The sequence below is a fragment of the Microchirus variegatus genome (assembly GCF_963457635.1).
Source record: "Microchirus variegatus genome assembly, chromosome: 18".
In the NCBI taxonomy this organism is placed as follows: Eukaryota; Metazoa; Chordata; class Actinopteri; order Pleuronectiformes; family Soleidae; genus Microchirus; species Microchirus variegatus.
This window is the reverse complement of record NC_139819.1, coordinates 3,379,989-3,407,505: the sequence shown is the minus strand read 5'-3', so window position 1 is coordinate 3,407,505 and position 27,517 is coordinate 3,379,989. Positions and strand designations below refer to the sequence as shown.

The 27,517-nt window shown below is 34.8% G+C and overlaps 1 protein-coding gene across 1 annotated transcript; it reads left to right on the top strand.

The window, feature by feature from the left end:
• Positions 1-1,330: 1,330 nt before the first annotated feature.
• rasgef1ba (RasGEF domain family, member 1Ba) lies at positions 1,331-16,337 on the top strand. The gene is made up of 14 exons (XM_083905009.1): positions 1,331-1,439; positions 4,690-4,872; positions 4,967-5,089; positions 5,190-5,327; positions 7,364-7,597; positions 7,707-7,751; positions 7,857-7,952; positions 8,037-8,139; positions 8,738-8,817; positions 8,949-9,044; positions 9,594-9,689; positions 10,024-10,147; positions 10,248-10,320; positions 15,957-16,337. Exons 2-14 carry the CDS (start codon positions 4,696-4,698, stop codon positions 16,009-16,011), a joined length of 1,440 nt encoding a protein of 479 aa, XP_083761135.1. The 5' UTR covers positions 1,331-1,439; positions 4,690-4,695; the 3' UTR covers positions 16,012-16,337.
• Positions 16,338-27,517: the final 11,180 nt, after the last annotated feature.

Sequence of the window (27,517 nt, the reverse complement as noted above, 5' to 3'; positions counted from 1 at the left end):
TTCAAATTTTGGACCAGAATTTTTTTTTTCAAATTTTGGACCAAAATGTTTTTTTCAAATTTTGGATCCCATTTTTTTTTTCTCAAATTTTGGACCAAAAATTTGGGGCCAATTTGTTTTTTCAAATTTTGGGTAAAAAATGTGTTTCAAATTTTGGGTAAAAAATTTGTTTCAAATTTTGGGTCAATTTTCTTTTTCAAATTTTGGGTCAATATTTTTTTCAAATTTTGGGTCAAATTTTTTTTTTTAAATTTTGGAAGACATAGTATAGTATGACGTTTTTGTCAAATTTTGGACCAAATTTTTTTTGTCAAATTCTTTTTAAAATTTTGGTTGAAAACAGTGACATGCCACAGATTCCTCAAACAGCAGCAGGTCGACTTGCATTCATCACATAGGGGGCGTGGCCTGTCGGGGGCGGGGCCTGATGCTTTAAACTCAGAGAACAAATCCACAGATGAATATAGATAAGGATATCGATAAAGATAAATCTTCAAAATGAGAGGATGAATCTTTACTGAAACTGAAACAAAACAAAAACCATAAAATCATCTGTGAAGTTTGAAGTGAAAACGTAGTTTTATCTTCAGGTGCTGATGAATATTCTGATGCTGTGTCTAATGTTCAGACAGAGAATGTTTCTCCAGGAGAACATCAGGAATCCTCAGAAAAGCTGATGTCTTCACAGAGAGAAGAAAAGGATGAGTTTCTTCACCAAAGAGAGAAGAAGAAGAAGAAGAAGCTTGAGGTCAGATCTGAACGTGATGTTTCTCTGGTTCTTCTCAGGAGATGTTGTGCTCTCAGGTCACTGTCGGTCTCAGCGGCTTCAGTAATGACAGAGAAGATGAAGCTGCACATGTTTGCTTTGATCTGCTGCAGCTGCTCAGCTCATGTTGCTGCAGCAGATCTGACATGTACATGTTCACAGAGCTGCACTCTTTACATACATATATATCTATATACATCTCAAACACACACACAAACAAAAAAAAGACAGGAAAATAAACTTTTTAATATATTTATTTATTTGTAACGTCAGTATTTTTTCTGTTTCAGACACATTTTATTTAAAAATGTCTCAAAACAACGACAAAAAACAACAACAGACAGAGGAGGGGAGAGGTGGGTGTGTCCTGTCCTCTGATTGGCTGCTCTCTCTCTCTCTCTCTCTCTCTCTCTCTCTCTCTCTCTCTCGCGCGCGCTCTCAGTGAATAAGTGAATCTCAGTGTGAGTTGAGCAGGAAACGCTGCTGGAGTTTTTCTCTCATTCATTCACGCGGAGTTTCATCATCATCATCATCATCATCGCAGTGAGCGCGGGAAAATTGCTTGATTGCAACTTTTTTTCACGTGAAAGAAACAAAGTGTCGGATCTTTTTTTTTTCATTTCAAAAAAGGTCTCCGTGGAAACGTCTGCTGCTGCTCTGTGACGTCACTGAGGTGAGCTCACACCGTCTCTTTACTCTCTCATCTTCTCGTGCATTATGGGATGTTTGGTCTGCTGTTTGTCTGCGCGTGCACTGATGAGGACAGTCTCGCAGCCTCTGACGTCACATCAGGTGTTTTATGCATCGCGTGAGTGAGGGAACTTTTACTGAACCTGTCAATCATCAGTGACTAAATCACACACAGCAGAAAACAATGGACTGATGACGTCAGAGACTGTCATTAAAACAGCTGGTGATGATGATGATGTCCTGCTCCAGGTGTGTGTGTGTGTGTGAGAGAGGGACCGAGTGAGTGTGTGTGTGTCAGTGATCAGTCTAAGATTAGCCCCGCCCCCTGTAGATAAGAGGATTCAGGATCAGTGAAGTTAATCCTTCATCTGTCTCACTCTCTCACTCTGACTCTTCCTTCCTGTGATGAAACAAACTCAAATCAGTTTTTTTGATGAGAGGAGGGGGAGGAGTCTCTGATCAATTGATTGACAGCTGCTGCTGTGAATTTCAGCCAATATTTGATGGCGTCACAGACGACATGATGACATCATACGGTAAATCTCTGTGTTTAGTTTAATAGTCTCCATGCTTGTGATGTCGAGCGGGAACATGACCTTTGACCTGATGATAGCGCGTCACCTCCTCCTCATCATTAGGAGCCATCATTAACTCTGCAGACAGAGTGGGCGGAGCCTCATCAGGCTCTTTGTTCTGTCATTTTCTCTGTGGGAAAGAGGCTCCACCCACTCGTTACCTGCAGACGCGTGTCATCAGTGACTCTGGAGCCTGAGGCCGTTTCACGTAAACGTCAGCGTCGCTGAGTTTGATGTCTGAGCGACTTTAGAGTGACGCTACTCTGTTTTCATTCACACTACTCTGTTTTCATCCACACTACACTCTGTTTTCATCCACACTACTCTGTTTTCATCCACACTACACTCTGTTTTCATCCACACTACTCTGTTTTCATTCACACTACTCCGTTTTCATCCACACTACTCTGTTTTCATCCACAATACTCTGTTTTCATCCACACTACTCTGTTTTCATCCACACTACACTCTGTTTTCATCCACACTACTCTGTTTTCATTCACACTACTCCGTTTTCATCCACACTACTCTGTTTTCATCCACAATACTCTGTTTTCATCCACACTACTCTGTTTTCATTCACACTACTTTATTCTGTTTTCATCCACACTACTCTGTTTTCAATCACACTACTCTGTTTTCATTCACACTACTTTGTTTTCATCCACACTACTCTGTTTTCATTCACACTACTCTGTTTTCATCCACACTACTCTGTTTTCATTCACACTACACTCTGTTTTCATTCACACAACTGTTTTCATCCAAACTACTGTTTTCATCCACTCTACTGTTTTCATCCACTCTACTGTTTTCATTCACACTACTCTACTCTGTTTTCATCCACACCACTCTACTCTGTTTTCATTCACACTACTCTTCTCTGTTTTCATCCACACCACTCTACTCTGTTTTCATCCACACAACTGTTTTCATTCACACAACTGTTTTCATCCACACTACTCTACTCTGTTTTCATTCACACTACTCTACTCTGTTTTCATCCACTCTACTCTGTTTTCATCCACTCTACTCTGTTTTCATCCACTCTACTCTGTTTTCATCCACTCTACTCTGTTTTCATCCACACTACTCTGGACTTTATCTGAAAACACTGTTTTCAAATTTCAAATGTTAAACAGACTGATGTGTTTATAACATGAAAACTTGAGGATGAAAATCGAAAGTTCAGATGTTGAGGAGTCTAAAAGCTGCTCAGTAAAGAGGGAGTTGATCGAAGTAAACAAACAACAAACAAAGCTCCAGCTGATTTATTTCAGGACACACGAGCGCACACACACACACACGCGCACACACACGTTGGTGAGGCCACATGGTGCAGCAGATGCTCAACTGAGCTCTGACTCTTTTCTCATGGAAATGACCTCAGACGTCTCACTGCATAAACGCAATGGAGTGTGTGTGTGTGTGTGTGTGTGTGTGACTCAGACTCAGTGTTTTTAAAGTCTACATGTTGTACAGAATCATTTTATCCATCTGATCAGCTGATGTTTGTCCTTATTCAATTAATCACATGGTTATTTCTCACACAGCCTCACCCACCATGACAGGACGATGATAACACATTCCCTGTGTGTGTGTGTGTGTGATTCAAACCTATCTTTGTGAGGACATTTGTTTCGTCCTCACTGCAAAGGTCTTTTTTCAGGGTTAAGACCTGGTTTTAGGGTTAGGTTAAGGGGTGAGTGAATGCATTGTGTCCTCACTAAGGATGCTGTGTAAGAATGTGTGTGTGTGTGCAGGTCTTGACTCGGCAGACGGCCGATGTAAGGTGGCGAGGATGTGAGGGGGAGGGGCCTGCGCGGTTCTTTGTGTTTCTGCAGCCGTAACTCTGATGAGCAGAGAACAGCAGCAAAATGGTGAGGTCAGAGGTCAGAGGTCAGGGGGCGGAGACACTCGCAGAGGGCTGTAATTGTGTCGTCTTGAGAGCATGTTCACGTCTTTATCTGCGCTGCGAGACGGACTATTCCAACGGGAAACTGAAGTTTGTAAACCGCTCACTCTCCCACACCAAAGTCCACAGAGAACATCAGTGGATTTCAGTGGATTTCAGTGGATCAACAACTCCTGTGTGCTGTGATGTAAAAAAAAAAAGTGAGACTTAAAGGTGCCATATGTAAGAGTGTGGCCAAAAACAGTTACTACATTTAAATTCAAAACACCGAGGTCTTTTAGGTTCGGTTTTTTGACGTAACTGGCAACCCGTGGTTGCTCGGCAGCTGAGACTCTACTGACTGCAATGATTGGTAGACGGCGGTAGGTGGCGCCAAATGATTTCAAAACATAAACATGATTTGCAGTCTGCAAAAAAAATGTTTTAATGCAAATATTTTGTCTGTACTGTTGTTGTTGGTGAGTTCAGTTTGTTATATGAACATTATTCCTGAGTCTCTGAGACATAATAGGAGGATTTTATGGCCAGTTGATTTAGATTTATTACATAATGCACCTTTAATCAGAGCAGGAATACTTTCAGTCTGAATCCAAACCACCTGACTAAACAAACCCAGTGTGTTCTGCTCTGCTCTCCTCAGTGTTTAGTGTCTCAGGACTAATCTGGACGTGTTTGTCCGTCTGTGGTCTAACGTGGTCAGGAGCTTCTCGCTGACTCTTCCTGTGGTTTGTCTCCCCCTGAAGGTCGTCATGCCTCAGACTCCACCGCTCACTGGGCAGACGAAGACGAGCGGCTACAACAAGAACCTGAACCAGAGCAAAGACGAACGCTTCCCCGGCCTCTTTTACCATGACGACCGCCTGGTGTCCGGTTCTCTGGAGGCTCTCATCCACCACCTGGTCCCAACCGTGGACTATTATCCAGACGTGAGTTTTATTTTTATTTGCCCTGAAGAACAGAAGCACAGACCATGATGATTTTATAAAAGTGCGTCGTGTCTCTCTCTCTCTTTATCTTCAGAGGACGTACATCTTCACGTTCCTGCTCAGCTCTCGTCTCTTCATCCATCCACATGAACTCATGTCCAGAGTTTGTCATCTGTGTTTGGAGCAGCAGCGACTCAACGAACCCCAGGCTGACAAAGTAATGCGGTTAAAATAATCTTCATAGTTTGTTTATCGGCTTCTCTAATGAAAAATCAGGTGAATGTAGATGTTTATGTGCTTTGTTTGTTTCTTTCCAGATGAGACTCAGGAAACTGGCTCCTAAGATCCTTCAGCTGCTGACGGAGTGGACGGAGGCCTTTCCGTACGACTTTAGAGACGAGCGGACGATGCGGAGCCTGAAGGAGCTGACGCTGCGACTGACCAGTGGAGACGAGGTCAGTGTGGATTCAACCACATCGTCTCATTAGCTTTACTATAGAGAGAGAGGAGAGAACACAACAAACAAACACCAGACTCAAACATGTGCAGCATCTGCCTAGACCGGTTGGGGTGGAAGGAAAAAACGGATAGAATAGAACTTTATTGTCAATTCAGCTCAGCATCATAGAATCATAAAAATAAACATACAGACAATTGTAAAAGACATGAGAAATAACATTATATTAATAATAGCCATGAAACTGGATCTGGATCCTGCAGCCCGTGAGTTACAGGTACCTGCAGAGTTAGCACAGGGAGGTTATTATAGTACTACTACTAATAATACTAGCATCAGATGTGGAGTCACAGCAGACAGAGAAAGAAATGTAACTGACAGGAACGAGGCTTTTTCGTCTCTGAAGGTGGCGCTGTCACGTTTTGTGAAAGAGGAACACGAAAACTGAAGTGAAGCAGGAAAATTGATGTAACTCTCAGATTAAATAACTGTGACTGCAGTGAAACATGAACATGATGTACAGTCTGAACCTGTCGACAAAGGTCGACTTTGTGCGGATGCTAACCACGTTATCCACGTTAGCCCCGCTAACCACGAGCGTGTGCTCATGATTATTAGCCTCAGGTTCACAGAGGGTGAAGGTTTTTATTGAAGCCGATGAAGCCTTTATTCATGTTTTCATACACGTGATGGTAAAACTGGGGTGTTTTTGTTCTCGGCTGAAGACGCACGAGTCCGTGTCTCTGAAAACAAGCAGACTGGAGGAGAAGAAGAAGAAGCCGATTCCTCACAGCGTTCTGGGAAAAAGACTTCCAGTCCAAAATAGACGAGTCCAGAACATCTGGTGAAAGTCGGGTCCAGACCACAGTCAGACCTTCATCTGTGCAGCAACGCTGTCATTATGATGTGGTCGGATATTTAAAGGAGCAGCAGCAGCAGCAGAAGAAGAAAACAAGCACCGTGATCTTCATCCACACGGATCATCGTAGCATCGACCAAAACAAGTGCAGCCTGCATCTGCGGGATGAGTCTGAGCTCCTGAACCTATCACAGAACAAAGACAGAGAGAGTCTTACCTCCTGAACGCATCACAGAACAAAGACAGAGAGAGTCTTACCTCCTGAACGCATCACAGAACAAAGACCGAGAGAGTCTGAGCTCCTGAACGTATCACTGGTCAAAGACCGAGAGAGTCTTAGCTCCTGAACGTATCACTGGTCAAAGACAGAGAGAGTCTTAGCTCCTGAACGCATCACAGAACAAAGACCGAGAGAGTCTTAGATCCTGAACGCATCACTGGTCAAAGACCGAGAGAGTCTTAGCTCCTGAACGCATCACAGAACAAAGACCGAGAGAGTCTGAGCTCCTGAACGCATCACTGGTCAAAGACAGAGAGAGTCTTAGCTCCTGAACGCATCACAGAACAAAGACAGAGAGAGTCTTAGATCCTGAACGCATCACTGGTCAAAGACCGAGAGAGTCTTAGCTCCTGAACGCATCACTGGTCAAAGACTGAGAGAGTCTTAGATCCTGAACGCATCACTGGTCAAAGACTGAGAGAGTCTTAGATCCTGAACGCATCACTGGTCAAAGACTGAGAGAGTCTTAGATCCTGAACGCATCACTGGTCAAAGACCGAGAGAGTCTTAGCTCCTGAACGCATCACTGGTCAAAGACCGACAGCCTCTGAGCTCCTGAACACATCATAGAGGAAACTCTCTTATGTAACATCAGATTATTTAACTGAGACCTTAATCCACTCAGAAACAGCATGACCTTTTGACCCCTGAGGACAGAGAGAGGAGAACAGAAAGATGCTTGCGTAAAATAGTCAAGAGTCAAGATAAACGTCATGTGATCACCACGTTTGATCAGATTAACGTCAGACGATCAGATCGTATTGACGTCAAACTGGAGCATGTAAACGCGTTAATGTGCAGTACCAGACTCTGACAGCAGAGGAGCTGTTGTGTTTTCTAAAAAGCTGCGATCTCTCTAACCCGTGACCTGTCCTCCCCTCGTCTCCTCTCTCAGGTGCACAGGAAGGCGTTGGGTCAGATGAGTCAGAACCTGATCAGGAGGTTGACGGTTCTGAGTCAGTACGAGGAGGCGCTGGTCAAGATCAACGCCACGGCGACCGAGCGGCTGACCGCTCTGAAGAGCAAGCGTCCGGCGGCGGCGGCGGCGGCGGCGGCGACGCGGCGAGATCTGCTGTCCATCTGCAACGACCCGTTTACGGTGGCTCAGCAGCTCACGCACATAGAACTGGTGAGATTAATTAATCCATCGGATTATTGATTAGATCATTAGATTGGATTATTTCTTTCATACAGATTAAGGCAGATTATTAATTAGTTGTGTTCCTTATTTTCTTCAGGAGCGACTGAGTTACATCGGACCTGAAGAGTTTGTACAGATACAGGTAACGTGTGACGTCACATGACTGATGTGTGTGTGTGTGTGTGTGTGTGTGAGCTGCAGATGAATCATGTGTGTGTGTGTGTGTGTGTGTGTGTGTGTGTTTCAGAGCTGCTTCAGTGAACATAAGGAAAGCACAAACCTGGAGTCTTACGTCGACTGGTTTAACAGACTCAGTTACCTGGTGACCACAGAGATCTGTATGGTGAGAAAAGTGATCGTTGAATATGTTTAGAGCTGCTGTAAATATATTTTTTTTTATAACGCCATTTATCTACCGCGTTTACAGACGCCGAAGAAGAAACAGCGCGCTCGAGTTATCGAGTTCTTCATCGACGTGGCGCGGGAATGCTTCAACATCGGGAACTTCAACTCCCTCATGGCCATCATCTGTGAGTCAGGCTCCTCCTCTTCTTCTTCTTCTTCTTCTTCTTCTTCTTATAACATGAATGTTGAGATGAGGGGGCGGAGCCTGCAGAGAGAAACAGATTAATAATAAATGCAGGACCAGAGGTCGGCCCTGTGTGTGTGTGTGTGTGTGTGTCCAGAGCAGATGGTCAGCAGTGACGGCAGCTGTGTCCGGCACAAATGCCTGAGGCACATCTACTACAGGCAGAATCACCATGGTTACAGCTACTGATGATGGACAGCTCATTGTTCTTTCATGGCGTTTTTTTTTTTTTATGTTTAGAGATTTGTCTCCTAAACCAGGTCAGAGAAGAACACGTGAGGACAGATACAGACGTGTCACACACACGTGTTCATGTCCCTCTGTTCACTCTTTTCTATCGTGATAACAATAATCAGTAATAACACACACACACACACACACACACACACACAGTAACTGTGGTGCTGGCAGAGGAAACAGTGCGTGTGTGAACTTGAATGAGACATTGTCACATGTTACTGCTATGATCACTGTCTCACTCTGTGTGTGTGTGTGTGTGTGTGTGTGTGTGTGTGTGTGTGTGTGTGTGTGTGTCACAGCTGGTCTGAACATGACTCCTGTGTCTCGGCTGAAAAAGACCTGGAGTAAAGTGAAGACGGCGAAGTTTGACGTGTTAGAGGTGAGTCGGCGTCACAGACACTCGTCCTTCGTCCTACGTCGTCACCTCTTCACTCGTCAATTTAAGTTTATTGATTATCTCTTACGTGTGTGTGTGTGTGTGTGTGTGTGTGTGTGTGTGTGTGTCCACAGCACCAGATGGATCCTTCCAGTAACTTCTACAACTACAGAACAGCTCTGAGAGGAGCCGCGCAGAGATCTGTGACTGCAAACAGCAGCAGGGAGAAGGTGAGTGTGTTCAGGGAGGCTGGGAACTCTGGGCTTCAGGCTGAGATGATTATGTAAACGCCGGGATGTCTAACGCGGTGGACACCAGTTACATAACGCCTACAGTTGTGTGAGTGTGAGGACGCGAGGGAGGGTCAAACATTTCCAGACATTTCCAGATCACATACTGTTCCTGCTGATGTAAACACACACACACACACACACACACACACACAACATTCCAGGGACAAAAGGTCAAGAAACAGAACGTTCCTAAGAGTCTGGAATGTTCTGCTCTGATGTTCCTCACTGCTGCTGCAGAGTTGTCAATCCACTGCTGCGTCCATCATCACTAAGTTCAAATGTCTTATTATTTGACCACACGAGACAGCAGTAGACACGCAGCTCCTGTGCCCCCCCGCGAGTTAAAATCACTGACTTTGGTGTGGGAGAGTGAGTGGTTTACAAACTTCCGTTTCCTGTTGGAAAAGTCTGTCTAACGGTGAGATACGTGAACGTGTTAAACTGACACGCACTCAGTGTTGTCTTGTGTGTTTGCTCTGGTCTCAGATCGTGGTCCCGTTCTTCAGTTTGCTCCTCAAAGACATTTACTTCCTGAACGAAGGTTGTTCTAACCGACTGCAGAGCGGACACGTCAACTTCCAGGTCAGCTGCCGCTTTGTTTCCCTGGTCACCCCCTGGTGTTTTTACTGTCGACAGTGACGCCGCATGACATCGCTGTGTTATTTTGAACCTCTTATTTTTAGAACACACACACACACACACACACACTGTTACATCACGACTGACAATCCTTACATAAATAATGTTGTTTTCAATTTTAAATAAAGTTTAAAATGTAGAAAAAATCAACTTCCACTGATTTTTTTTTTTACCTTTTATACTTTTTCATTTTTTTCAAATCCATAAATATTTGGAAAGTACACTTCCTGTCACTTAAAAAAAATGTTTTCCATGATTTTTGTGTTTTTTTTGACAGAAATTGTGGGAATTGGCCAAACAAGTGAGTGAGTTCCTGACGTGGAGGAAAGTCGAGTGTCCATTTGACAAAGATCGAAGGATCCTTCAGTATCTGCTGACCACGCCTGTGTTCACGGAGGACGGTGGGTGTCAATCAACGAGTCCATTCGACTTCATCACTGGAAATTAAAATACATTTAATTTAATACATTTATTTATATTATGTATTGTTTTCCTCTGCAGGTTTGTATTTAGCTTCATATGAAAGTGAACGTCCAGAAAATAACATGGAGAAAGAAAGATGGAGGACTCTGAGGTACACACACACACACACACACATTCTTGTACTTGCTGCATACTGAGGACTGGGTTGCTGGCAAAGTGAGGACCAGCATTTCCACTTTATAAATCCACACAATAACAAATATCTACTTCATTAATGACATCTATATAGAACTACTTTTAGCAGTACCATAAAATGTCTGCAGGTGGAGCCCCAGAGCAAAAAGGGCTGGAAAACTTTTTCGATTTTTTTTTAATTTTTGGTTAAAATTTTTACAAAAACGTAGTACTATATACTTTGTCGACAAAAATGTAAAAAAAAAAATTTGACCAAAAATTTTTGGTCCAAAATTTTACAAAAACGTCACACTATACTATGTCAACAAAAATTTGAAAAAATCTTTGTCAAAAGAACTTTGGTCCAAAATTTGACAAAAACGTCATACTATACTATGTCGTCCAAAATAAATAAAAAAAAAATTTGACCAAAAATGTTTGGTCGTCCAAAATTTGACAAAAAAAATTTGGTCCAAAATTTGACAAAAGAAATTTGGTCCAAAATTTGACAAAAAAAATTTGGTCCAAAATTTGACAAAAAAATCGGGTCCAACGTTTGACAGAAAAAATTGGTCCAAAATTTGACAAAAAAAATTGGTCCAAAATTTGACAAAACAATTTGGTCCAAAATTTGACAAAAAGAATTGGTCCAAAATTTGACAAAAACGTCATACTATACTATGTCGTCCAAAATAATTTAAAAAAAAAATTTGACCAAAAATGTTTGGTCGTCCAAAATTTGACAAAAAAAATTTGGTCCTAAATTTGACAAAAAAATCGGGTCCAAAATTTGTAAAAAAGAATTGGTCCAAAATTTGACAAAAACGTCATACTATACTATGTCGTCCAAAATAAAAATTAAAAAAAATTTGACCAAAAATGTTTGGTCGTCCAAAATTTGACAAAAAAAATTTGGTCCAAAATTTGACAAAAAAAATTGGTCCAAAATTTGACAAAAACGTCATACTATACTATGTCGTACAAAATAATAAAAAAAAAAATTTGACCAAAAATGTTTGGTCCAAAATTTGACAAAAAAAATTTGGTCCAAAATTTGACAAAACAATCGGGTCCAAAATTTGACAAAAAAAATTGGTCCAAAATTTGACAAAAAAAAATTGGTCCAAAATTGGACAAAAAAATCGGGTCCAAAATTTGACAAAAAAAATTGGTCCAAAATTTGACAAAAACGTCATACTATACTATGTCGTCCAAAATAATAATAAAAAAAAAATTTGACCAAAAATGTTTGGTCCAAAATTTGACAAAAAAAATTTGGTCCAAAATTTGACAAAAAAATTGGGTCCAAAATTTGACAAAAAAAATTGGTCCAAAATTTGACAAAAACGTCATACTATACTATGTCGTCCAAAATAGATTAAAAAAAGAATTTGACCAAAAATGTTTGGTCGTCCAAAATTTGACAAAAAATTTGGTCCAAAATTTGACAAAAGAATCGGGTCAAAAATTGAACAAAAAAAATTGGTCAAATTTTTTTTGTCCAAAATTGGACAAAAAAAATTTGTCCAAAATTTGACAAAAAAAATTTGTCCAAAATTTGACAAAACAATTTGGTCCAAAATTTGACAAAAAGAATTGGTCCAAAATTTGACAAAAACGTCATACTATACTATGTCGTCCAAAATAATAAAAAAAAAAATTTGACCAAAAATGTTTGGTCGTCCAAAATTTGACAAAAAAAATTTGGTCCAAAATTTGACAAAAAAATCGGGTCAAAAATTTGACAAAAAAAATTGGTCCAAAATTTGACAAAAAAAATTGGTCCAAAATTTGACAAAACAATTTGGTCCAAAATTTGACAAAAATAATTGGTCCAAAATTTGACGAAAACGTCATACTATACTATGTCGTCCAAAATAATAATAAAAAAAAGTTGACCAAAAATGTTTGGTCGTCCAAAATTTGACAAAAAAAATTTGGTCCAAAATTTGACAAAAACGTCTTACTATACTATGTCGTCCAAAATAATAATAAAAAAAATTGGACCAAAAATGTTTGGTCGTCCAAAATGTGACAAAAAAAATTTGGTCCAAAATTTGACAAAAAAATCGGGTCCAAAATTTGACAAAAAAAATTTGTCCAAAATTTGACAAAAACGTCATACTATACTATGTCGTCCAAAATAATAATAAAAAATATTTGACCAAAAATGTTTGGTCGTCCAAAATTTGACAAAAAAAATTTGGTCCAAAATTTGACAAAAAAAATTGGTCCAAAATTTGACAAAAAGAATTGGTCCAAAATTTGACAAAAACGTCATACTATACTATGTCGTCCAAAATAATAAAAAAAAAATTTGACCAAAAATGTTTGGTCCAAAATTTGACAAAAAAAATTTGGTCCAAAATTTGACAAAAAAAAATTGGTCCAAAATTTGACAAAAAAATCTGTTCCAAAATTTGACAAAAAAAATTGGTCCAAAATTTGACAAAAAAAATTGGTCCAAAATTTGACAAAAAGAATTGGTCCAAAATTTGATAAAAACGTCATACGATACTATGTCGTCCAAAATAAAAAAAAAAAAAAATTTGACCAAAAATGTTTGGTCGTCCAAAATTTGACAAAAAAAATTTGGTCCAAAATTTGACAAAAAAATCGGGTCAAAAATTGGACAAAAAAAATTGGTCCGAAATTTGACAAAAAAAATTAGTCCAAAATTTGACAAAACAATTTGGTCCAAAATTTGACAAAACAATTTGGTCCAAAATTTGACAAAAAGAATTGGTCCAAAATTTGACAAAAACGTCATACTATACTATGTCGTCCAAAGTAATAATAAAAAATATTTCACCAAAAATGTTTGGTCGTCCAAAATTTGACAAAAAAAATTTGGTCCAAAATTTGACAAAAAAATTGGTCCAAAATTTGACAAAAAAAATTGGTCCAAAATTTGACAGAAAAAATTGGTCCAAAATTTGACAAAACAATTTGGTCCAAAATTTGACAAAACAATTTGGTCCAAAATTTGACAAAAAGAATTGGTCCAAAATTTGACAAAAACGTCATACTATACTATGTCGTCCAAAATAATAAAAAAAAAAATTTGACCAAAAATGTTTGGTCGTCCAAAATTTGACAAAAAAAATTTGGTCCAAAATTTGACAAAAACGTCATACTATACTATGTCGTCCAAAATAATAATACAATTTTTTTGACCAAAAATGTTTGGTCGTCCAAAATTTGACAAAAAAAATTTGGTCCAAAATTTGACAAAAAAATCGGGTCCAAAATTTGACAAAAAAATCGGGTCCAAAATTTGACAAAAACGTCATACTATACTATGTCGTCCAAAATAATAATAAAAAATATTTGACCAAAAATGTTTGGTCGTCCAAAATTTGACAAAAAAAATTTGGTCCAAAATTTGACAAAAACGTCATACTATACTATGTCGTCCAAAATAATAATAAAATTTTTTTGACCAAAAATGTTTGGTCGTCCAAAATTTGACAAAAAAAATTTGGTCCAAAATTTGACAAAAAAATCGGGTCCAAAATTTGACAAAAAAATCGGGTCCAAAATTTGACAAAAACGTCATACTATACTATGTCGTCCAAAATAATAATAAAAAATATTTGACCAAAAATGTTTGGTCGTCCAAAATTTGACAAAAAAAATTTGGTCCAAAATTTGACAAAAAGAATTGGTCCAAAATTTGACAAAAAGAATTGGTCCAAAATTTGACAAAAACGTCATACGATACTATGTCGTCCAAAATAAAAAAAATAAAAATTTGACCAAAAATGTTTGGTCGTCCAAAATTTGACAAAAAAAATTTGGTCCAAAATTTGACAAAAAAATCGGGTCAAAAATTGGACAAAAAAAATTGGTCCGAAATTTGACAAAAAAAATTAGTCCAAAATTTGACAAAACAATTTGGTCCAAAATTTGACAAAAAGAATTGGTCCAAAATTTGACAAAAACGTCATACTATACTATGTCGTCCAAAGTAATAATAAAAAATATTTCACCAAAAATGTTTGGTCGTCCAAAATTTGACAAAAAAATTGGTCCAAAATTTGACAAAAAAAATTGGTCCAAAATTTGACAGAAAAAATTGGTCCAAAATTTGACAAAACAATTTGGTCCAAAATTTGACAAAACAATTTGGTCCAAAATTTGACAAAAAGAATTGGTCCAAAATTTGACAAAAACGTCATACTATACTATGTCGTCCAAAATAATAAAAAAAAAAATTTGACCAAAAATGTTTGGTCGTCCAAAATTTGACAAAAAAAATTTGGTCCAAAATTTGACACAAACGTCATACTACACTGTCGTCCAAAATAATAATAAAAATTTTTTGACCAAAAATGTTTGGTCGTCCAAAATTTGACAAAAAAAATTTGGTCCAAAATTTGACAAAAAAATCGGGTCCAAAATAGGACAAAAAAATCGAGTCCAAAATTTGACAAAAACGTCATACTATACTATGTCGTCCAAAATAATAATAAAAAATATTTGACCAAAAATGTTTGGTCGTCCAAAATTTGACAAAAAAAATTTGGTCCAAAATTTGACAAAAAAAATTTGGTCCAAAATTTGACAAAAAAATCGGGTCAAAAATTGGACAAAAAAATTGGTCCAAAATTTGACAAAAAAAATTGGTCCAAAATTTGACAAAACAATTTGGTCCAAAATTTGACAAAAAGAATTGGTCCAAAATTTGACAAAAACGTCATACTATACTATGTCGTCCAAAATAATAATAAAAAAAATTTGACCAAAAATGTTTGGTTGTCCAAAATTTGACAAAAAAATTTGGTCCAAAATTTGACAAAAAAAATTGGTCCAAAATTTGACAAAAACATCATACTATACTATGTCGTCCAAAATAATTTAAAAAAAAATTTGACCAAAAATGTTTGGTCGTCCAAAATTTGACAAAAAAATCGGGTCCAAAATTTGACAAAAAAATCGGGTCCAAAATTTGACAAAAAAAATTGGTCCAAAATTTGACAAAAACGTCATACTATACTATGTCGTCCAAAATAATAAAAAAAAAAATTTGACCAAAAATGTTTGGTCGTCCAAAATTTGACAAAAAAAATTTGGTCCAAAATTTGACAAAAAATCGGGTCCAAAATTTGAAAAAAAAAATTTGTCCAAAATTTGACAAAAAAAATTGGTCCAAAATTTGACAAAAACGTCATACTATACTATGTCGTCCAAAATAATAAAAAAAAAATTTGACCAAAAATGTTTGGTCGTCCAAAATTTGACAAAAAAAATTGGTCCAAAATTTGACAAAAAAAATTGGTCCAAAATTTGACAAAACAATTTGGTCCAAAATTTGACAAAAACGTCATACTACACTATGTCATCCAAATGACATGTTTTTTTGACAAATTGAGTATAGCATGTTATATCAATCTAAGGAAGTGATTTCAATGAAAACAAAGTGAGGACCAGCCAAAATGTCCTCACTCTGTAAAAATGTCCTCACTTTTTTGGTTAAAAACCCTCACTGGTCCTCAGTATGCCGCAAGTACAAGAACACACACACGCACACACACACACACACTCATTGAATGTGTTATTTAAATGTAAAAATCTAAACAAACTTCTCCGTCCCCCTCTGTCTCCCCACAGATCGTCTCTAAATGTCTCCGTCGATTCGTCGTCATCACGTTTTTCTCGTCTTTAAGAGAAAAAAAACCTGCTTATTTTTCCAAAAAGTGAAGCAGTTATTAAAAAAGTGGGCGGAGTTTGTTTGATGTTAGCTGCAGGACAGTATCACTTCCTGTTTATTATTATTTTTCGATTGATGATGTAAAAGAGAACAAATGCACTGGCTGCGTTTGTTTGTTTGTTTGTTTGTTTGTGGTGTCATTAATGATGATGTGTTTGCCATGTGCTGTTGCTGCCCCCTGGTGGTTCAGTTGTGAGTTTATTTTTCATGTTTATCGTCACTGTTTAGTTTATTTATAAACATTCGTTGTCACATTATTTAATTTTGTTCAAAATAATTGTCATTGTTTTGTATGAATTTGAACGTATGAAGTTAAACATTGTTTGACACATGACTGTTGAAGGGCTGAACATTTAAGTAAGTTATGTTTTAATGACAAAGCTAATAAAATAATGTTGATTCATTTCATGTTTGTTCTGAGGTTTTTAAACACGTTAAACACTCGATTCATCGATTTCTAAATGAAACGTCAATTATGTTGATAATCGATTAATCGCTTACATTTAAAAACCAGGTTATGTGGTTTTCAGCTTCTTAAAATTTAAGAACGTGAACATTTTCTGGTTTCTTCGCTCAATAAAACAAAGAAACTCAATATTTCTTGTTTGTGGACAATAACAAGCATTTTAAGACATTGTCATTTCCACATTTGACAAACACTGATCAATAACAATGAATCTATCAGTGGAGAAAATGATTAGATTAATTGATTATCAAAACAGTTTTCTGAAAATGTGAGAACGACGAAATAGTATAGTATGTAGTTTTTGTCAAATTTTGGACCAAATTTTTTTTTTCAAAAAATGGTCATATTATGGACGACATAGTGTAGTATGACGTACTACATAGTATATTATTAAGTTTTTGTCATGTTTTGGACCAAAAAAATGTTTTTCAAAAAAATGTTCAGATTTTGGACGACATAGTATAGTATGTCGTTTTTGTCAAATTTTGGACCAATTTTTTTTTTCAAAAAATGGTCACATTATGGACGACATAGTATAGTAGGACGTACTACATAGTATAGTATTACGTTTTTGTCATATTTTGGACCAAAAAAATGTTTTTCAAAAAAATGGTCAGATTTTGGACGACATAGTATAGTATGTCATTTCTGTCAAATTCTGCAGGTATAGGTAGTGGGTTCAAATCCTTGCTTTGTCAAAGCTTTTGAAAAAAAAGTATATTATGGCTTTTATTTTTACATCACACAAAGATTTGACAAAGCAGGGAATTGAACCCACAACCTTAGGCTTTGAATGCCAGCATTTTGCCAATTAAGCCACTGTGACTCCTTGACCTTGGAGGTGTTGTCTATTTGTTACATTGTGGACGACATAGTATAGTAGGACGTTTTTGTCATGTTTTGTACCCAAAAAATTTTTTTCAAAAAAATGGTCAGATTTTGGACGACATAGTATAGTATGTCGTTTTTGTCAAATTTTGGACCAAATTTTTTTTTTCAAAAAATGGTCATATTATGGACGACATAGTGTAGTATGACGTACTACATAGTATATTATTAAGTTTTTGTCATGTTTTGGACCAAAAAAATGTTTTTCAAAAAAATGTTCAGATTTTGGACGACATAGTATAGTATGTCGTTTTTGTCAAATTTTGGACCAATTTTTTTTTTCAAAAAATGGTCACATTATGGACGACATAGTATAGTAGGACGTACTACATAGTATAGTATGACGTTTTTGTCAAATTTTTTTTTTCAAAAAAATTGTCCGATTTGGAAGACATAGTATAGTATGACATTTTGGTCGGCGACATAGTATAGTATGACATTTTGGTCACATTTTGGATTAAAAAAAATAATTTCAAAAAAATTTCTGATTTTGGACGACGTAGTATAGTATGTCGTTTTTGTAAAATTTTGGACCAAATTTTATTTTTTTAAATAAATGGTCAGATTCTGAATGACATAGTATAGTATGACATTGTGGTCGACGTCATAGTATAGTATGACGTTTTGGTCACATTTTGGATTAAAAAAAATAATTTCAAAAAAAATTCTGATTTTGGACGACATAGTATAGTATGTCGTTTTTGTAAAATTTTGGACCAAATTCTTTTTACAAAAAATGGTCACATTATGGACTACATAGTATAGTAGGGCGTACTACATAGTATAGTATAACGTTTTTGTCATGTTTTGGACCAAAACATTTTTTTTCAAAAAAATGGTCAGATTTTGGACGACATAGTATAGTATGTCGTTTTTGTCAAATTTTGGACCAATTTTTTTTTTCAAAAAATGGTCACATTATGGACGACATAGTATAGTAGGACGTACTACATAGTATAGCATTACGTTTTTGTCATGTTTTGGACCAAAAAAATGTTTTTCAAAAAAATGGTCAGATTTTGGACGACATAGTATAGTATGTCGTTTTTGTCAAATTTTGGACCAATTTTTTTTTTCAAAAAATTGTCACATTATGGACGACATAGTATAGTAGGACGTACTACATAGTATAGTATTACGTTTTTGTCATGTTTTGGACCAAAAAAATGTTTTTCAAAAAAATGGTCAGATTTTGGACGACATAGTATAGTATGTCATTTCTGTCAAATTCTGCAGGTATAGGTAGTGGGTTCAAATCCTTGCTTTGTCAAAGCTTTTGAAAAAAAAGTATATTATGGCTTTTATTTTTACATCACACAAAGATTTGACAAAGCAGGGAATTGAACCCACAACCTTAGGCTTTGAATGCCAGCATTTTGCCAATTAAGCCACTGTGACTCCTTGACCTTGGAGGTGTTGTCTATTTGTTACATTGTGGACGACATAGTATAGTAGGACGTTTTTGTCATGTTTTGTACCCAAAAATTTTTTTTCAAAAAAATGGTCAGATTTTGGACGACATAGTATAGTATGTCGTTTTTGTCAAATTTTGGACCAAATTTTTTTTTTCAAAAAATGGTCATATTATGGACGACATAGTGTAGTATGACGTACTACATAGTATATTATTAAGTTTTTGTCATGTTTTGGACAAAAAAAATGTTTTTCAAAAAAATGTTCAGATTTTGGACGACATAGTATAGTATGTCGTTTTTGTCAAATTTTGGACCAATTTTTTTTTCAAAAAATGGTCACATTATGGACGACATAGTATAGTAGGACGTACTACATAGTATAGTATTACGTTTTTGTCATATTTTGGACCAAAAAAATGTTTTTCAATAAAATGGTCAGATTTTGGACGACATAGTATAGTATGTCATTTCTGTCAAATTCTGCAGGTATAGGTAGTGGGTTCAAATCCTTGCTTTGTCAAAGCTTTTGAAAAAAAAGTATATTATGGCTTTTATTTTTACATCACACAAAGATTTGACAAAGCAGGGAATTGAACCCACAACCTTAGGCTTTGAATGCCAGCATTTTGCCAATTAAGCCACTGTGACTCCTTGACCTTGGAGGTGTTGTCTATTTGTTACATTGTGGACGACATAGTATAGTAGGACGTTTTTGTCATGTTTTGTACCCAAATTTTTTTTTTCAAAAAAATGGTCAGATTTTGGACGACATAGTATAGTATGTCGTTTTTGTCAAATTTTGGACCAAATTGTTTTTTTTCAAAAAATGGTCATATTATGGACGACATAGTGTAGTATGACGTACTACATAGTATATTATTAAGTTTTTGTCATGTTTTGGACCAAAAAAATGTTTTTCAAAAAAATGTTCAGATTTTGGACGACATAGTATAGTATGTCGTTTTTGTCAAATTTTGGACCAATTTTTTTTTTCAAAAAATGGTCACATTATGGACGACATAGTATAGTAGGACGTACTACATAGTATAGTATGACGTTTTTGTCAAATTTTTTTTTTCAAAAAAATTGTCCGATTTGGAAGACATAGTATAGTATGACATTTTGGTCGGCGACATAGTATAGTATGACATTTTGGTCACATTTTGGATTAAAAAAAATAATTTCAAAAAAATTTCTGATTTTGGACGACATAGTATAGTATGTTGTTTTTGTAAAATTTTGGACCAAATTTTATTTTTTTAAATAAATGGTCAGATTCTGGATGACATAGTATAGTATGACATTGTGGTCGACGTCATAGTATAGTATGACGTTTTGGTCACATTTTGGATTAAAAAAAATAATTTCAAAAAAAATTCTGATTTTGGACGACATAGTATAGTATGTCGTTTTTGTAAAATTTTGGACCAAATTCTTTTTACAAAAAATGGTCACATTATGGACTACATAGTATAGTAGGGCGTACTACATAGTATAGTATAACGTTTTTGTCATGTTTTGGACCAAAACATTTTTTTTCAAAAAAATGGTCAGATTTTGGACCACATAGTATAGTATGTCGTTTTTGTCAAATTTTGGACCAATTTTTTTTTTCAAAAAATGGTCACATTATGGACGACATAGTATAGTAGGACGTACTACATAGTATAGTATGACGTTTTTGTCAAATTTTTTTTTTCAAAAAAATTGTCCGATTTGGAAGACATAGTATAGTATGACATTTTGGTCGGCGACATAGTATAGTATGACATTTTGGTCACATTTTGGATTAAAAAAAATAATTTCAAAAAAATTTCTGATTTTGGACGACATAGTATAGTATGTTGTTTTTGTAAAATTTTGGACCAAATTTTATTTTTTTAAATAAATGGTCAGATTCTGGATGACATAGTATAGTATGACATTGTGGTCGACGTCATAGTATAGTATGACATTTTGGTCACATTTTGGATTAAAAAAAATAATTTCAAAAAAAATTCTGATTTTGGACGACATAGTATAGTATGTCGTTTTTGTAAAATTTTGGACCAAATTCTTTTTACAAAAAATGGTCACATTATGGACTACATAGTATAGTAGGACGTACTACATAGTATAGTATAACGTTTTTGTCATGTTTTGGACCAAAACATTTTTTTTCAAAAAAATGGTCAGATTTTGGACGACATAGTATAGTATGTCGTTTTTGTCAAATTTTGGACCAAATTTTTTTTTTCAAAAAATGGTCATATTATGGACGACATAGTGTAGTATGACGTACTACATAGTATATTATTAAGTTTTTGTCATGTTTTGGACCAAAAAAATGTTTTTCAAAAAAATGTTCAGATTTTGGACGACATAGTATAGTATGTCGCTTTTGTCAAATTTTGGACCAATTTTTTTTTTCAAAAAATGGTCACATTATGGACGACATAGTATAGTAGGACGTACTACATAGTAAAGTATTACGTTTTTGTCATGTTTTGGACCAAAAAAATGTTTTTCAAAAAAATGGTCAGATTTTGGACGACATAGTATAGTATGTCGTTTTTGTCAAATTTTGGACCAAATTTTTTTTTTCAAAAAATGGTCACATTATGGACGACATAGTATAGTAGGACGTACTACATAGTATAGTATTACGTTTTTTTCATGTTTTGGACCAAAAAAATGTTTTTCAAAAAAATGGTCAGATTTTGGACGACATAGTATAGTATGTCGTTTTTGTCAAATTTTGGACCAATTTTTTTTTTCCAAAAATGGTCACATTATGGACGACATAGTATAGTAGGACGTACTACATAGTATAGTATGACGTTTTTGACAAGTTTTGGACCAAAAAACGTTTTTCAAAAATATGGTCAGATTTTGGACGACATAGTATAGTATGTCGTTTTTGTCAAAATTTGGTCAAATTTTTTTTTTCCAAAAATGGTCACATTATGGACTACATAGTATAGTAGGACGTACTACATAGTATAGTATGACGTTTTTGTCTAGTTTTGGACCAAAAAAAGTTTTTCAAAAAATGGTCTGATTTTGGACGACATAGTATAGTATGTCGTTTTTGTCAAATTTTGGACAAATTGTTTTTTTTCCAAAAATGGTCACATTATGGACGACATAGTATAGTAGGATGCACTACATAGTATAGTATGACGTTTTTGACAAGTTTTGGACCAAAAAACGTTTTTCAAAAATATGGTCAGATTTTGGACGACATAGTATATAGTATGTCGTTTTTGTCAAAATTTGGTCAAATTTTTTTTTTCTAAAAATGGTCACATTATGGACGACATAGTATAGTAGGACGTACTACATAGTATAGTATGACGTTTTTGTCAAGTTTTGCACCAAAAAAACGTTTTCCAAAAATATGGTCAGATTTTGGACGACATAGTATAGTATGTCGTCTTTGACAAATTTTGCAGGTATAGGTAGTGGGTTCAAAATCCTTGCTTGGTCAAAGCTTTTCATGTTGTTTAAAGAAGCATATTATGTCTTTTTTTTTACATCACACATAGAATTGACAAGGCGGGGAATTGAACCCACGACCTTAGGCTTTGAGTGCAAGCATTTTGCCAGTTGAGCCACTGCGATTCCTTAACCTCAGTGGTGTTGCCTATTTCTTACATTGTGGACGGCATAGTATAGTATGTTGTTTTTGTCAAATTTTGGACCATTTTCTTTTTTTTTCCAAAAATGGTCACATTATGGACTACATAGTATAGTAGGACGTACTACAAAGTATAGTATGACGTTTTTGTCAAGTTTTGCACCAAAAAAACGTTTTCCAAAAATATGGTCAGATTTTGGACGACATAGTATAGTATGTCGTTTTTGTCAAATTTTGGTCAAATTATTTTTTTTCTAAAACTGGTCACATTATGGACGACATAGTATAGTAGGACGTACTACATAGTATAGTATGACGTTTTTGTCAAAAAAAAAATTTCAAAAAAATTGTCCGATTTGGAAGACATAGTATAGTATGACATTTTGGTCGGCGACATAGTATAGTATGACATTTTGGTAACATTTTGGATTAAAAAAAATAATTTCAAAAAAATTTCTGATTTTGGACGACATAGTATAGTATGTCGTTTTTGTAAAATTTTGGACCAAATTTTATTTTTTTAAATAAATGGTCAGATTCTGGATGACATAGTATAGTATGACATTGTGGTCGACGTCATAGTATAGTATGACATTTTGGATTGAAAAAAAAATTTCAAAAAAAATTCTGATTTTGGACGACAGTATAGTATGTCGTTTTTGTAAAATTTTGGACCAAATTCTTTTTACAAAAAATGGTCACATTATGGACTACATAGTATAGTAGGACGTACTACATAGTATAGTATAACGTTTATGTCATGTTTTGGACCAAAATTTTTTTTTTCAAAAAAATGGTCAGATTTTGGACGACATAGTAAAGTATGTCGTTTTTGTCAAATTTTGGACCAAATTCTTCTTTTTTCAAAAAATGGTCATATTATGGACGACATAGTGTAGTATGACGTACTACATAGTATATTATTAAGTTTTTGTCATGTTTTGGACCAAAAAAATGTTTTTCAAAAAAATGTTCAGATTTTGGACGACATAGTATAGTATGTCGTTTTTGTCAAATTTTGGAACAATTTTTTTTTTCAAAAAATGGTCACATTATGGACGACATAGTATAGTAGGACGTACTACATAGTATAGTATTACGTTTTTGTCATGTTTTGGACCAAAAAAATGTTTTTCAAAAAAATGTTCAGATTTTGGACGACATAGTATAGTATGTCGTTTTTGTCAAATTTTGGAGCAAATTCTTCTTTTTTCAAAAAATGGTCATATTATGGACGACATAGTGTAGTATGACGTACTACATAGTATATTATTAAGTTTTTGTCATGTTTTGGACCAAAAAAATGTTTTTCAAAAAAATTTTCAGATTTTGGACGACATAGTATAGTATGTCGTTTTTGTCAAATTTTGGAACAATTTTTTTTTTCAAAAAATGGTCACATTATGGACGACATAGTATAGTAGGACGTACTACATAGTATAGTATTACGTTTTTGTCATGTTTTGGACCAAAAAAATGTTTTTCAAAAAAATGTTCAGATTTTGGACGACATAGTATATAGTATGTCGTTTTTGTCAAATTTTGGAGCAATTTTTTTTTTCAAAAAATGGTCACATTATGGACGACATAGTATAGTAGGACGTACTACATAGTATAGTATTACGTTTTTGTCATGTTTTTGACCAAAAAAATGTTTTTCAAAAAAATGGTCAGATTTTGGACGACATAGTATAGTATGTCATTTCTGTCAAATTCTGCAGGTATAGCTAGTGGGTTCAAATCCTTGCTTTGTCAAAGCTTTAGAAAAAAAAGTATATTATGGCTTTTATTTTTACATCACACAAAGATTTGACAAAAGCAGGGAATTGAACCCACAACCTTAGGCTTTGAATGCCAGCATTTTGCCAATTAAGCCACTGTGACTCCTTGACCTTGGAGGTGTTGTCTATTTGTTACATTGTGGACGACATAGTATAGTAGGACGTTTTTGTCATGTTTTGGACCAAAAAAACGTCGTTTTTGTCAAATTTTGGACCAAAAAACTTTTTCAAAAAAAAGGTCAGATTTTGGACGACATAGTATAGTATGTCGTTTTTGTCAAATTTTGGACCAATTTTTTTTTTCAAAAAATGGTCACATTATGGACGACATAGTATAGTAGGACGTACTACATAGTATAGTATTACGTTTTTGTCATGTTTTGGACCAAAAAAATGTTTTTCAAAAAAAACTTTCAGATTTTGGACGACATAGTATAGTATGTCGTTTTTGTCAAATTTTGGACCAAATTGTTTTTTTTCAAAAAATGGTCACATTATGGACTACATAGTATAGTATGACATTTTGGTCGACGACATAGTATAGTATGACATTTTGGTCACATTTTGGATAAAAAAAAATAATTTCAAAAAAATTTCTGATTTTGGACGACATAGTATAGTATGACGTTTTGGTCCAATCTTGGCCCAAATTTTTTTTTCCAAAAAATTGTCACATTTTGGACCACATAGTATAGTATGACGTACTACATAGTATAGTGTGACGATTTTGTCAAGTCTTGGACCAAAAAATGTTTTTCCAAAAAATTGTCCAATTTTGGACGACATAGTATAGTATGACGTTTTTGTTAAATTTTGGACCCAATTTCTTTTTTTAAAAAATTGTCAGATTTTGGACAACTTGTATAGTATGACATACTACATAGTATAGTGTGACGTTTTTGTCAAATTTTGGACCAAAAAAAAGGTAAAACTTTGGACGACATTGTATAGTATGTCATTTTTGTCAAATTTTGGACCAAAAAAAAGTTTTTCAAAAAAATGGTCAGATTTTGAACAACATAGTATAGTATGACGTTTTTGTCAAATTTTGGACCAAAAGTTTTTTTTCAAATAAATGGTCAGATTTTGGATGACATAGTATAGTATGACATTTTGGTCGACGACATAGTATAGTATGACATTTTGGTCACATTTTGGATAAAAAAAAAAAAATTCATAAAAATTTCTGATTTTGGACGACATAGTATAGTATGACATTTTGGTCTAATCTTGGACCAAATTTTTTTTTTCAAAAAATTGTCACATTTTGGACCACATAATATAGTATGACGTACTACATAGTATAGTATGACATTTGGTTACATTTTGGACCAAAAAAAAGTTCAAAATTTGGACAACATTGCATAGTATGTCATTCTTGTCATGTTAAGCTTAAACCCAGAGCGGATTTGAGCTCTGTATCTTTGGCTTGGAGGGCCAGTGCCTTAACCATTAGGCCACAAGGAAACTGTAGTTCTGTTCCACATATTGTGTATTTGTAACAATCTGGACGACATAGTATCTTATGACGTTTTGGTCACATTATGGACGACATAGTATAGTAGGACGTACTACATAGTATAGTATTACGTTTCTGTCATGTTTTGGACCAAAAAAAGTTTTTCAAAAAAATGGTCAGATTTTGGACGACATAGTATAGTATGTCGTTTTTGTCAAATTTTGGACCAAATTATTTTTTTCAAAAAATGGTCACATTATGGACCACATAGTATAGTAGGACGTACTACATAGTATAGTATTACGTTTTTGTCATGTTTTGGACCAAAAAAATGTTTTTCAAAAAAATGGTCAGATTTTGGACGACATAGTATAGTATGTCATTTCTGACAAATTCTGCAGGTATAGGTAGTGGGTTCAAATCCTTGCTTTGTCAAAGCTTTTGAAAAAAAAGTATATTATGGCTTTTATTTTTACATCACACAAAGATTTGACAAAGCAGGGAATTGAACCCAAAACCTTTGGCATAGAATGCCAGCATTTTGCCAATTGAGCCACTGTGACTCCTTAACCTAGGAGGTGTTGTCTATTTGTTACATTGTGGATGACATAGTATAGTAGGATGTTTTTGTCATGTTTTGGACCAAAAAAACGTTTTTCAAAAAAATGTGCAGATTTTGGACGACAAAGTATAGTATGTCGTTTTTGTCAAATTTTGGACCAAATTTTTTTTTTCAAAAAATGGTCACATTATGGACTACATAGTATAGTAGGACGTACTACATAGTATAGTATTACGTTTCTGTCATGTTTTGGACCAAAAAAAGTTTTTCAAAAAAATTGTAAGATTTTGGACGACATAGTATAGTATGTCGTTTTTGTCAAATTTTGGACCAAATTTTTTTTTTTTAAAAATGGTCACATTATGGACGACATAGTATAGTAGGACGTACTACATAGTATAGTATTACGTTTTTGTCATGTTTTGGACCAAAAAAAATGTTTTTCAAAAACATGGTCAGATTTTGGACGACATAGTATAGTATGTCGTTTTTGTCAAATTTTGGACCAATTTTTTTTTTTAAAAAATTGTCACATTATGGACGACATAGTATAGTAGGACGTACTACATAGTATAGTATTACGTTTTTGTCATGTTTTGGACCAAAAAAATGTTTTTCAAAAAAATTGTCACATTTTGGACCGAATAGTATAGTAGGACGTACTACATAGTATAGTGTGACGATTTTGTCAAGTCTTGAACCAAAAGAATGTTTTTCCAAAAAATGGTCCAATTTTGGACGACATAGTATAGTATGACGTTTTTGTTAAATTTTGGACCCAATTTTTTTTTCCAAAAAATTGTCACATTTTGGACCACATAGTATAGTATGACGTACTACATAGTATAGTGTGACGATTTTGTCAAGTCTTGGACCAAAAAAAATGTTTTTTCAAAAAATTGTCAGATTTTGGACGACATAGTATAGTATGACGATTTTGTCTAATTTTGGACCAAACATTTTTTTCATAATAATTGTCAAATTTTGTTAAAAAGAAATCTGAACATTTTTTAAATTTTACATACACATACTAAAATACTACAAACCTAAAGTATAAAGTAGTAATTTTTTCACATTGTGGACAAAAAATTTGCTTCTTTTTCTCTCAAAAGTTGAACGACATACTAATGTATGACACAACATTGCAACAAAATTGTATTAATAAATGACTTTTTGGACGTTTTTTTTTTTCTTTTAAATATAACAACAATAAAAAACACTGACAGTGAATGTATTACAGGTACGGAGCCCCAGACATGACATGGTCAAAA

Coding starts and splice junctions, on each gene's coding strand:
- rasgef1ba (XM_083905009.1), top strand. CDS start 4,696: ATGCCTCAGACTCCACCGCTCACTGGGCAGACGAAGACGAGCGGCTAC. Junction 5,090..5,189: donor ACGAACCCCAGGCTGACAAA/GTAATGCGGTTA, acceptor GTTTCTTTCCAG/ATGAGACTCAGGAAACTGGC. Junction 8,140..8,737: donor CTCCCTCATGGCCATCATCT/GTGAGTCAGGCT, acceptor TGTGTGTCACAG/CTGGTCTGAACATGACTCCT.